The sequence below is a fragment of the Gallinula chloropus genome (genome assembly GCF_964237585.1).
Source record: "Gallinula chloropus genome assembly, chromosome: 21".
Classification (NCBI taxonomy): Eukaryota; Metazoa; Chordata; class Aves; order Gruiformes; family Rallidae; genus Gallinula; species Gallinula chloropus.
Genome location: NC_140106.1, coordinates 4,676,191 through 4,689,700, shown reverse-complemented (window position 1 = coordinate 4,689,700; position 13,510 = coordinate 4,676,191). Strand labels below are relative to the sequence as shown.

The window sequence follows — 13,510 nt, the reverse complement described above, 5'->3', positions numbered from 1 at the left end:
GGGAAGTGGTGTTGGGATTAGGAGAGAGGCAAGGGGCTCAGCTGAGGTGCGTCTACACTAACGCACGTAGCATGGGCAACAAGCAAGAAGAGTTGGAAGCCATAGTGCGGCAGGCAAACTATGACCTGGTTGCCATAACAGAAACATGGTGGGATTGCTCCCATGACTGGAGTGCTGCAATGGATGGCTACAAACTCTTCAGGAGAGACAGGCAAGGAAGGAGGGGTGGTGGTGTGGCTCTATACGTTAGGGAATCCTTTTCTGCTACTGAGATTGTGACTGGGGATGATAACATTGAATCCCTATGGGTAAAGATCAGAGGAAGGGCTGACAAGGCAGACATCCTGGTGGGCGTCTGTTATAGACCGCCAAACCAGGATGAAGAGACAGATGAGGTGTTCTACAAGCAGCTGGCACGAGCTGCACGGTCATCAGCCCTTGTCCTCATGGGGGACTTCAACTTCCCTGACATATGCTGGGAGTACAGCACAGCACAGAAGAAGCAGTCTAGGAGGTTTTTGGAGTGCATAGAGGATGCCTTCCTGATGCAGCTGGTCAGAGAGCCCACAAGAGGAACTGCCCCGCTAGACCTGCTGTTCATGAACAGGGAAGGTCTGGTAGGAGATGTGAAGGTTGGGGACTGCCTTGGACAGAGTGACCATGAAATGATACATTTCTCAATTCATGGTGGAGCTTGGAGGGGGAATAGTAAAACTGCTACCTTGGATTTCCGGAGGGCGGACTTTGATTTGTTCAAGAGACTGGTAGGGGGAGTCCCTTGGCATTTAGTCCTAGCGAACAAAGGGGTACAAGAGAGCTGGTTGCTCTTCAAGAAGGAAGTCTTAAGGGCGCAGGAGCCGGCGGTCCCCCTGAGCCGCAAAATGAGCCGGCGGGGAAGAAGACCGGCGTGGATGAATAGGGAGTTCTTCTTGAGGCTCCGGGAGAAAAAGAGAATCTACCGCCTGTGGAAGGAGGGACGGGCAACTGAGAATGAATTCAAGGAAGTCGTCAGGATGTGTAGAGGTGAAATCAGAAAGGCAAAAGCCCAGCTTGAATTCAACCTGGCCGCTGGGGTGAAAAGGAATAACAAACTCTTTTATAAGTACATTAACAGTAAGAGGAGGACAAAGGAGAATATCCACTCTTTACTGGATGAGGCTGGGAATATGATCACTGAGGATAAGGAAAAGGCGGAGGTTCTGAATGCCTTCTTTACGTCTGTCTTTAAAGGTCAGACCAGTTATGCTCAGGGTACTCCTCTCTCTGACCTGGTAGTCTCGGCTGGGGAGCATGCTAACTCCCCTGTGATTCTGGAAGAAACGGTCAGAGACTTCCTACTCCAACTGGACTGCCACAAGTCCATGGGGCCTGATGAGATCCACCCGAGAGTGCTGAGGGAACTGGCAGAGGTGGTAGCCGAGCCGCTTTCCATTATCTATCAGCTCTCCTTGTTGACTGGTGAGGTCCCAGAAGACTGGAGGCTCGCCAATGTGACTCCCATTTACAAGAAAGGTTGTAAGGAGGATCTGGGGAACTACAGGCCTGTTAGCCTGACCTCGGTTCCAGGGAAGGTTATGGAACAGATAGTCTTGAGGGAGATCATGCGGCATCTGCGGGATGGCCGGGGGATTAGGCCTAGCCAGCATGGGTTCATGAAGGGCAGGTCCTGTTTGACCAACCTGATCTCCTTCTATGATCTAGTGACCCATCTGCTGGATGAGGGAAAGGCTGTTGATGTGGTCTACCTAGACTTCAGCAAAGCCTTTGACACTGTCTCCCACGGTATTCTCCTGCAGAAGCTGGCAGCCCGTGGCTTGGATGGGTACACCCTCGGCTGGGTAAGGAGCTGGCTGGAGGGCCGGGCTCAGAGAGTGGTAGTAAATGGAGTTAAATCCAGCTGGCGACCGGTCACGAGTGGTGTTCCCCAGGGGTCGGTGCTGGGGCCTGTCCTCTTCAATATCTTTATTGATGACCTAGATGAGGGCATTGAGTGCACCCTCAGTAAGTTTGCAGATGACACTAAATTGGCTGGGAGTGTGGATCTGCCTGGGGGTAGCGAGGCCCTACAGAGGGATCTGGACAGGCTGGAGAGCTGGGCTGAAGCCAATGGCATGAGGTTCAACAAGAGCAAATGCCGAGTCCTGCACTTTGGCCACAACAACCCCAGGCAGCGCTATAGGCTTGGGGTGGAGTGGCTGGAGGACTGTGTGGAGGAAATGGGCCTGGGGGTACTGATTGATGCACGGCTGAACATGAGCCGACAGTGTGCGCGGGTGGCCAAGAGGGCCAACGGCATCCTGGCTTGCATCAAAAATAGTGTTACTAGTAGGAACAGGGAGGTGGTTGTCCCCCTGTACTCAGCACTTGTGAGGCCGCATCTCGAGTACTGTGTTCAGTTTTGGGCCCCTCACTACAGGAAAGACATTGAGGCCCTGGAACGTGTTCAGAGGAGGGCTACTAGGCTGGTGAGGGGTCTGGAACACAGGCCTTACGAGGAGCGGCTGAGGGAGCTGGGATTGTTCAGCCTGGAGAAGAGGAGGCTCAGAGGAGACCTTATGGCTCTCTATAGCTTCCTTAAGGGGGGTTGTAGTGAGCTAGGGGTCGGCCTCTTCTCCCGTGTAGACAGCGACAGAACTAGAGGGAATGGTATCAAGCTGCGGCAGGGGAGGTTCAGGCTGAACATTAGGAAGCACTACTTCTCTGAAAGGGTAGTCAGGCACTGGAATGCACTGCCCAGGGAGGTGGTGGAGTCACCGACCCTGGGGGTGTTCAAGGAAAGACTGGACGTTGTATTGAGGGACATGGTTTAGTGGGAGCTAGTAGTAATAGGTGAATGGTTGGACTGGATGATCTTTTAGGTCTTTTCCAACCTTGATAATTCTGTGATTCTGTGATTCTGTGACTTTTGTATGAGAGTTTCAAATCTCATTTTATTTCAGTATTATCCTGTCATCTTTTCCTTTATTCTGCTAGTCCAAAATTTTTGGTGTCTTTTAGATCTAGTCACTCTCTTCCCACTATTCAATTTACTGCTCTTGTTTATGGCACTTGAAGTTTTATTTAAAGATGCAAGGTAGGACTGTAATATTTTAGTTACACAGTATGTAATACAAAGCTCATTTTTTTCTGCCTGACACTGTATTGTCTGGTTGTGTCGACATTCTCTAAAAGTCCCTTTTGGTAAAAGACCTTGGTAATTTAGGGGGAGTTTTGAGAGTCAATTATCACTATGTTAGAGGATCATTTTAAATAGTATTAAATGGTTGCTGTAGGTCTTACAGTCAAGTATTAAATTATCTGAAGTATTTCTTAGCATGAGTAGATTCAACAGCATTTTGCAGCAGTGCATTGTCTTTGTAAAAATAAATAATTCAGTATGGAATAATATAGCTGGCTTGTGGGGGAAATATATCAAAAGCAGATTAAAATGACACTGTAATTCCTGGATTACATTTCTGCTTTCTTTTCCAAATAGTTATATACATGAGACTCGTTATTTGACCCAGACGTTGCTTCCCTCCTTTTCCCTAAACATCAGTTTTGTTGTGCTTTCCAGAGACAACAGTTCCCTGTGTGTTTCTAGTGCGTGTCACGTACTGGAAAATCTTGGCACTGGGCTCCTCGTCATGGTTACCGTAAGGAGCTGTTGCTTTTCATGCTGCAGTGTTTCCTTTTAGCTTGTGACCACATTAACAGATATATTATGCTGTTGCCTTGTGCTGTTCTCTGTGGGAACTCAGGGTGTAGCTCCTGCAGCTGTGGCTGCTCCCATCCCACCGTCCTGTCTTTTGTGCTGCATTTCAGAATTCACTTTGGTCTGACCTTGGACTTGCTCTTACAACCTGCTTCTCACTTCTGTCAGCTCCTTTGTTGTACCAGTGACAGATGCTACACGGTTTAGTGAAATGACCTATGTGATGCTGGCGACCTGTGTGATGTTGGTGGTGGTCCTGCTTCAAGTGTAGGGCTGCAAAACATGACTTCCAGAGGCCCCTTGGTGATTTCTGCAGTTTTAGAGGTGGTTCTGCGTGGTCCCACTCTGCTCACTGTGATCACTCCTGACATTTAAAAAAATCAAGTGTTAAGCAGTGAAAATAGGAAAACTTGGACGGGGGAGGGGGGCAGAAGGATAAGGCACTGAAAGTCTCTCAGGGGTGAGTCCTTACACTGACCAGCTGCAAAGAGTGAAATAAAGCATCTGGCCCTAGGGAGGGGCTGGAAGAGAACTGTGATACAAGCCTGAGACAATAGCCAGTGCTCCTAAAGCTATCTGGTGACAAGCTTTTGCCACAGTTTCCATTAGAACTCTGCTCTGTCTACCATCTCTTCACTCCACTGTTGGTGAGACATTTAACTGTGCTAAAGACAGCACAATTTTTTTCCCTTCTCTCCACCATTCTTTTTTTCTGTCATAGCATGCTCCAAGTGCTTGGTGCACAGTCAAAAAAGCTCCACAGCTATTGCAGAGTGAACAGTGGGAATAAGCAAGCAAAGATAAGGTGAGGAGAGTGGTACCATGACAGTGAGTAGCTATGTTGATGTAGACACGCAGAGAACTGCATAGAACTGTTTAGGTTGGAAAAGACCATGAATATCGTCCAGTCCGACTGTCATCGTAGCACTGCCAAATCCACAGCTAAGTCACGTCCCTAAACACCACATCAGCATGTCTTTTAAATACTTATAGGGATGGTGACTCCACCACTTCCCTGAGAAGCCTGTTCCAGGTTTTGACAAGACTTTCAGTGAAGAAACTCCTTAGTCTAAACTTTCCCAGGTGCAACCTGAGGCCATCTCCTCTTTTTCTGTTGCTTGGAAGAAGAGACCAATGCCCACCTGGCTACAACGTCCTTTCAATGAGTTGCAGAGAGTGATCAGGTCTCCCCTCAGCCTCCTCCGGGCTAAACAGCCCCATTTCCCTCAGGCACTCCTCGTAAGACTTGTGCTCCAGGCCCTTCACCAGCTTTGTTGCCCTTCTTTGGACATGCTCCAGCATCTCAGTGTCTCTTGTTCTGAGGAGCCCTAAACTGAACCTGGGACTTCAGGTGCAGCCTCACCAGTGGCGAATATGGGGGACAATCATTTCCCCAGTACTACTGGTCGCACTATTCCTGATACAGGCCAGGATGCTGTTGGCCTTCTTGGCCACCTGGACACACTGCTGGCTCACAGTCAGCTGGCTGTCAGTCAACATCTCTAGGTCCTTTTCTGCTGGTCAGCTTTCCAGCCACTCTGCCCCAAGCCAGTGTGTGGGGTTGTTGTGACCCAAATTCAGAACCCAGCACTTGTCCTAGTTGAACCTCACACCATTGGCCTTGACCCATCAATCCAGCCCTCCTGGATCCCTCTGCAGGGCCTTCCTGCCCTCAAGCAGATCAACACTCCCACCCAACTTGGTGTCATCTGTGAACTTACTGAGGGTGCTCTCCTTCTCCTTGTCCAGATAAATGATAAAGATATTAAAGAGAACTGTTCCCAGTACTGAGCCCTGGGGAAGTTCATTTGCACCTACTAATTGAGACCAGACACAATTATAACAGTTAGCTTTGACCTAGATCAGTATTTATCCCCTCCCTTCATATAAATTACGCTTGTCTAGCTGTACATTGTTGTATGAATTTTAAGACCGTGTGTGTGAAGAAAATACTGAAAATTACCCTGTCTGGTGGAAAAGAACACAGATTATTAACATGTTGTGCAGTACTCAGCAAAGACCTGAGCAATGAAGAGAGAGGTGATGATCCATTCTTGAAGAAAAAAGGGGGAGACAGTAGTTCAGAATTTGAAAATGATCGCAAAAGCACAATGTGGTGCTCAGGTGTTTTCATTGACTCTAAGCCAGCTGCAGAGAAAGAGACACAGAGGAGTCCTCTATAACTGATTTTAGGATATAGGAGATATATATATATCTATCTCGTAGATGTGGAGCTTCATTAATTTCTGTCACCCATGTATTTTTCATCTTTGTAAATGTATTGTCTGCTTGGGGTTTTAGAAATACTTGCATTTGCTTTTACATTTCCTGTCCTTCCTTCCTTCCTTCCCACTTAAAGTTAACATCTTGAAACGAAGTAGCAAGCTTCAAAGCATTCTGTTCCTTTAAAATCCTTGGTGCTCTGGTAGGATAGAGTGTTTTATCAGGATTTTCTGTATCATAAGAAAAAGATGTTACAAGGTCTATGGGTCATGTTAGGACCATGTGGGGGTCATGTCCGTGGTGTCCTTTTGGAGAAACTCTTCATGGCTGTGAACTGTTAAACCTCTTTGTCATGCTGCTGTGTGCCTGAACCCTGAGAGTTTCAGGGACTGCAGAACAGCATGCACCTGGAGCTTGTGGAACTCTTCTCTGACAGTGAAATCATCTTTTGGGGGGTAGGGGGGAAGTCTGTGCTAATTCTCCCAGAAAATTCCAATCTTACAGAAAATTCAGGGCAGGAATACCCATAGACCACAAAATATGCCTGTTTGTGGTCGACTTCATGGTGTGCAGAAAAGAGGCAAACCACAGGGGTGATCCCAAACGATCACAAGTGAACGATTTGAGCTATATTATCACTCTCTCCTCACTCATGCTTTGATTCAGAAAGGGGTATTTTCCATGTTGGGGTGTAACTGGGTGAACGTTACTTCCTTGGCTTTAATGTAGTATGGCAGATGCCAGGTGAGATGTTCCTACATTTTGTTTGTGAGGGTGCTGCTTTGGGGCTTTTTGCTTGTTTGTTTAATTTTTTGAAGCCCAGCAAGAATAGCAGTAGCTGCTGGAGCACAACTGTGTCTGTGTTTTGTTCAGTAGTACCTAGTTTTGTTCTTACAGAAGGCACAGTGTCATCTAGTACCTACCTAACCCTCTGCCCTTTGCTTTTATGATAGTTTGCTCTACTTCCTTGACAACTCCCATCTGAGTTCCTAAAGTTGAAATAGTATTTTCCTCAAATTTCTTGGACCTAGACTCTTGTAGATGTATTTTGAGTGCTTGTCAGGAGTGGTTCTGCTAAGGTGACTAGAAGGAAACTGGGATGTGCATGCTGAGAAATGTTGATAGTTTAGATAGTAAAGGACAAGCAACACATTGTCTGCAAGATTTTTCTTTGTGTGCATTATATTTTTGTAAAATATCTGTGTGTATTTTAAAAACTGTGTCAGAGTTGCTTCTAGGCTTTCTAGCAGCTTCTAGCACAAATAAGGGTCTGGGAGTTTGATCTTTGACAAGCTGAAGGTCTCATAGGGTAATATGTTGTATGTAGTATACTGATAACATACATGTGGTAATGATTATTATTACAGGCAGCAGTGGTTTATATCACTCTGAGAGTGGCAGATACTCAAAGAACGTGACTGTGCTGCCATTTTCATTGCAACAATGTTCTCTCCATTTCTGGTATCTGAAGGTTTTTCAGAGAAAATGTGGAAAAGTACTTTACTCTGGCAGGAGAAAAAAGCTGTGCTCTGGTTATAAAAATATATTTACTGAATGCCAGAAGAACAGCTGCTTGGAAATGTCATTGAGGCTTTGCCAGAGAAGCTACTGTAGCTCCATGCCAAGATTTGCCAAAAAAGGAAGGAGGATTGTTTTCCAGTTCTCACAGTCAAGTTCAAACCTAGACATCCTGAGCTATAAGAAACTGTGTAATAAAGGCAACACAATGGTGACAAATAAAGGAAATGTAGTTTCTGTTGAGCATGCTCATAAGGGGAGATGACTATGTATACTTGGATTTCTGAAAGGATTAATGCATTCAGGTTACCTTGCTCTGCTGGGCAGCGTTGGCATTTTCCCCTATGATGACACACTGGTAATCCTATTACAGTGCACTATGAGCAGTGCAGAGAAAATAGCAGTTTGAATAAAGTGTATAGGAAAAATTAATTAGATTTTTTTTGCATTTATAAATCTGTGCTTAGAATCAGAATTAAAACCTTCTTAATAAGTTGTGGGAACAGAGATTTCCCCTCCTAAATTCTGTATCATTTATGAACTTGTGATATATGGATGTACAGTAAAGTATTGGTGCCTGCACTCTTGCGTTTGAATAGAACCATAGAATGTGTTAGGCTGGAAGGGACCTTTGAAGGCAATCTAGACCAACCCCCTCCAATGAGCAAGGACATCTTTACAATATCCAGTTGCTCAGAGCCCATCAGTCCTCACCTTGAATGTCTCCAGGGGAAGAGGCCTCCACCACCTCTGTGGGTAACCTGTGCCAGTGATCCACCACCCTCACAGTGAAGAACTTTTTCCAAATATCCAAGCAAAATCTCCCCTTTTCCATTACCCCTTGTCCTATTGCTTCACGTCCCTGGGAACAGTTCTTCCCCAGCTTTCTTAAAGGCATCTTTCTGGTATTGGAAGGCCACTATAAGGTCCCCCCGGGCCCCTCTCTTCTCCAGACTGAACAAGCCCAACTCTCTCAGCCTGTCTTCGCAGCAGAGGTGCTCCAGCCCTTTGATCATTTTTGTGGCCTCCTCTGGACATGCTCCAGCAGGTCCATGTCCTTGTGTTGAGGGCTCCAGAGCTGGATGCAGTACTGCAGGTGAGGTCTCACTAGAGCAGAGGGACAGAATCCCCTCTCTCAATCTGCTGGCCACACTTCTTGTGATGCAGCCCAGGATGGGGTTGTCCTTCTGGGCTGTGAGTGCACATTGGTGGCTCATGCCCAGCTTCTCATCCACGAGCACCCCTAAGTCCTTTTCCTCAGGGCTGCTTTCTAGCACATCATCTCCTAATCTGTATGGATAACGGGGTTGCCCTGACTCAGGTGCAGGACCCAGCACTTGGCTTTGTTGAACCTCATGAGGTTCACCTGGGCCCACTTCCCCAGCCTGTCCAGGTCTCCCTGGATGGCATCCTGTCCCTCTGGCACATTAACCTCACCACGCAGCTGGGTGTCATCAGCAAAGTTGCTGAGGGTGCACTCAGTCCCACTGTCAGTATCATTAATGAAGATATTAAACAGCACTGATCCCAGCACAGACCCTTGAGGAACTCCTCTTGTCACCATCTTCCATCGGGACTTGGAGCCATTGACCACCACCCCCTAGATGTGACCATGCAGCCAATTCCTTATCCACTGAACATTCCACCCATCAAATCCACATCTCCAGTTTAGAGAGAAGGATGTTGTGGGAGACTGTGTCAATGGCCTTACAGAATTCCAGATAGAAGGCATCAGTAGCTCTTCCCTTGTTCACTGATGCAGTTGCTCCATTGCAGAAAGCCACTGGATTGGTCAGGCAGGACTTGCCCTAGTAAAGCTGTGGTGGCTGGCTGGAATCCATGGCTCCATGTGCCTCAGAATAGCTTCTAGGAGGATCTGTTCCACGATCTTCCCAGGCACAAAGGTGAGGCTGACAGGGTGGTGGTTCTTAGGGTTCTCTTTCCTACCCTTTTCAAAAATGGCTGTGATGTTTCTTCTCTTCCAGTCACTAGGGACTTTACCTGACTGCTATGACTTTTCACATATCCTGGAGAGTGGCTTGGCAACTGCATCAACCAATTCCTTCAGGACTCTGAGACGCATCAGGTCTCGCAGACCTGTGTGAAACACAAGTCACGACCCTGATCTTCTCTTACAGTGGGAGGGACTCCCATCTCCTTAGTCCCTGTCTTGTGGGCCCTCAACTTGAGAGCGGTGAAGGCAGAGGTCACCAGTGAAGACCAAGGCAAGAAAGTTGAGAACCTTAGCATTTTCCTCATGTGTTGTTACCAGTTCACCACTGTTCCTCATCATGGGCAGTACACTTTCTTTAACCTTCCTTTTCTGGTTGACATAACCTGTAGAAGCCCTTCTGTTTTTTCTTGGCATCCCTCACTAACTTCAGCTCCAGCCATGCCTTGGCCATCCTGACCTCTTCCCTACAGAACCAGGCAACATCCCTGTACTTTTCCCAGGATACCTGTGCCTGCTTCCACTGCCTGTGTAATTCCATCTTGCTTTTTGGTTTGACCAGCAGGTCACGACTCAGCCATGTCCGTCTCTTGCCTTCCTTGCCCAGTGTCTTACACCTGGGGATTTAGAACTCTTGTGCTCTGTTGAAAGCATCCTTAGATAGTCCTATGAATAGTCCTAATGCAGAATGGACAGGGAAGAATATTAGTTGGAAAGTGAAATTCTGGAGTCATTTGCTTTCCTTAGGAAAGCTGCCTGAGATGTAAGAAAACTTGGTTTGCATGTGTTTGTTTTTCAGGACATCTTTATGCACTTCATGCCTTGATACAAACTATATTCTTCTTGCTTTTAGCATTTTTTTAGTCTTAAGAGATCCCCCTCTCTCCATCCCACCTAAGTTTAATGATCTCTTTTAAATATTTTCCCTGCAGCACCTTGTAGAGCAATGAATCTTTAAGTTCATGGATTGAATTGTAAGATAAATAGAGGGATAATGTTGATCCTTTTATTTTCCTTGTAGGGTGACAGATAAATTAGTCTCTGTAGTAAGTGAATCATAGAACAGTATAGGTAGAAATGGACTTAATATATTAGGTTATTTGCACAAAACTGTGTGTGTGTGTAAACCTGTGTCTCTGGTCAATATCCAGTTAAAGGTAGTAGCCAGAAAAACTTGTGCTAGGAATGTAAAAGGCTTTGAAAAGTTGAGTTTCATCACTGACTAGTCCTATCAGCATCATGGGACTATTGGATTGCTTGTTTTCAGAAGTACTACAAAGGATATCAATAAAATACTGGATGAGCTGCACAGCAGTTCATTGCAGATGTTCTGACAAGAATGATGTTTACAGAAGTTGATGGCAAATTGACTTCTGATTTAAATAGGCATTGGTAGCTGGAGAGATAAAGCATCAACATAAGCATCAACATATCATTCTGGCTATAATCAGAAAAATGGCCTATGGGTGATCATCTGGCTAAACAAAGGACAGACATGAGAACCTTCTGCAGAAAATTTTATTTTCATACATCTTGATAAAAATGCAGATTTTTCTTCATGTTGAATAGATATATGTAACCTAGTTTTTTTTTGCTTTATCTAGAATTTCAGACATACTTTTAGATAGACAAAATGTCAGATACTTGTTTGATTATGCCTTATCTAGAATATGTATATTAAAATATGTGAAGAACTATTTCCTACCAATATATAGTTGATGGACAAAGGTATCAGTATAAGTCACTCAAGTTATATTGATTGTAAGTATAATTTGCCAAAGTTGATGCTATGAAGCTGGATACATCTGGTTATGGAATGAAAGAAAAATCACAAATGCATTGAAGAAAATGCCAGTTTTTCTCTCTTTAAAAACAAGCAGGTGTGGCATGAATCATTCAATGAATTAACCTCCCCAAAGTCTCCTGTTTTGTCATTGGTTCTAAAAATTAGCTCTGCAGACCTTGCTAGGCCTGGCTTTTCTGAAGGCAGTGTTTTGAAAACAAGTGGAAATGAAAAATAAAAAGATTCCTGCTGTCTTGTTGGACTGGCTCAAAGGCTGGTACTCTGCTAACCTCCAGATACCCTACAACATGTTTTAAAAAGTTTAATGCTGAGGTGGTATTCTTGAAAAAGGCTGTAGTGACTATCCATCCTAATTTAGCAGAATGGATGGATGTGTTAGAGCAGATTGTTACTGAAGGTTAGAGCAAGTGAGAAATGCAAGGAGGACAATAGGTGATTGCTATCGGAGGTTGGGGAGCACAGACTAATTGTCTTTTACAGAAATCCATTTGTTACAAAAATGTTTGCTCATTCAGAGTATGATTGGGGCAGAGGAGAGTCACAGAGGATCTAAAGACTAAAAGCTTAATTAGATCAGTCAGTTAAAACTAAGGGACCTGAAGTAGGCAAGGGATCACCTGGGATGTGCTAAGAAAAATAAGACCTCTAAGACTCAGTTAGTTTGTCACTATTTTACCTGTTATAGGAAAATATCTCTCATTTTTAAGACTTGATCCTCAGAGACATATTGATGCTTTCTGATGGAGATATGTACGATGTAATGCAGAAACCCTGGCTGGCTGAAATAAAAAAGCCCTGTAAAAAGGGTATTGATTAATTTCCTTCCTATAATACCTACACAATCCCTCACATTGGCATAATTCCAGTGTGCTGGAATTATTTGGTTAATTCACATCCAGTGGTAGTATGATATTCTGATACTCTGGTAGTATGATGCTTAGATACTCTGAGGCCAAGTATGTTTTATAAATGTCTTTTACTGTCAGCTTCCTACTGGCCACTTCAGTGCTATTCTGTAGCTGTGTAATTAGGCTCAGTGTTAGCAGGGGGAATGTGTATGATTTTTGTTTTGGTTTTTAACCAGCACATCTGTTGAATGCTGAATTACCAGCTCTACAAATTAAATTGATAATGCAGCATCCACTTTTCATTTCAGTGAGCAGTTAGGAAAATCAGCCAGTGTAGAAAGGTTGTATCTTGTAAAAAGCACACACATATTCTCCTCTGAGTCAGATTTTGGCATCTCAGGTGTACTGCTTGACGCTCTAGCCCAGGTACCACACAAGAGTGTGCATTGCAAAGAATAAAGGGCTTTGCCACTGACTTTCATAAGCAGGCTGTGGAAGCAGGGGTCACAGGAAACAGGCTAGATTAATTTCTCATGGGTCACAAAACTGGCTGAAACCCTGTACTGCTGTAATTCTCAGTTATTTGCTGGCAGGGAAGGGTTCATTTGGCTTAATGGTGGAACAGAGTAAGTTTGCTACATTTGCTGGTACTGTGAAACTGGCAGGAGCTGCTGGCTTGTTGGGAGCATTGGGCCATCATTAATGACTCCCTGACAACCAAGAAATCACCTCCTTTAGTACAAGGAAGATAAGAATCTTCAAATAGTTACAAAAGGACAAGAATACTTTATTTCAGCTTTATAAAGGAAAAGGTTGTAGGTTAATGTTGCAGTGAGTTGTACAGCATACAACAAAGCCTTTAAAGGATAATGAAATGTGGTAATACATAGCACAGGGTAATTGCTTTATTGTTTACTCAGTCTTTAAGAATAGATAAGGCAAATACTTGTAATGTTTGATGAAAACATTTACATCTATGTTGCAGGTGTACTAGACAACCTCTTGAAGTCTCTTCTGGGCTTGCTTGCTGTTGCTGTTTGGATTTTGTTTGCACTTTTACAATGGAAAGAAGAAAGCTTTTTGAAAAAAAAAATCACACTTAGATTCTAAATGTTTCCAGCCCACACAAATAACTCATCTCTTCATTTTTTAACCATTCAATTCTTAACAAATGAAAGAGAAAAGAAAGTACGCTTTTGTAGTAAGTGTTCTTCATGAAGGAAGCATAAATACTCAAAAGTCCATTATTTTTTCTTTGCAGGTTACGGGATGACCGAATCAGGATAGAAAGGATGGGAAAACTTCATTTTGAATACAGCCATGCTTTCCAGCTGATCACTGATTTTTACACAAAAGAAGTGCCTGATACTACAGGTATCTTGTTCAGATTTTTACATAAAAGAAGTGCCTGATATTACTGGTCTGCCATTGACAACATCTGTTAGCTTTTGCACAGATAAAAATCCATCCTC

General features: G+C 44.4%; 1 protein-coding gene and 1 pseudogene across 2 annotated transcripts in view; both read left to right on the top strand.

Moving 5' to 3' along the window:
• LOC311199751 (tubulin polyglutamylase TTLL13-like) overlaps window positions 1-13,510 on the top strand; it is a 138,294-nt pseudogene that overhangs the window by 40,720 nt on the left and 84,064 nt on the right. The window lies entirely within an intron of this gene.
• Window positions 1-13,510, top strand: part of LOC311199716 (DNA mismatch repair protein Msh3-like) — a gene marked incomplete at its 5' end in the record, with an annotated part of 81,301 nt that overhangs the window by 1,131 nt on the left and 66,660 nt on the right. Inside the window, 4 exons of the mRNA XM_084273851.1 lie at window positions 315-1,023; window positions 1,231-1,458; window positions 3,584-3,635; window positions 13,300-13,412. Coding sequence (XP_084129977.1) covers window positions 315-1,023; window positions 1,231-1,458; window positions 3,584-3,635; window positions 13,300-13,412 — 1,102 coding nt within the window. The remainder of the gene's footprint in view (window positions 1-314; window positions 1,024-1,230; window positions 1,459-3,583; window positions 3,636-13,299; window positions 13,413-13,510) is intronic.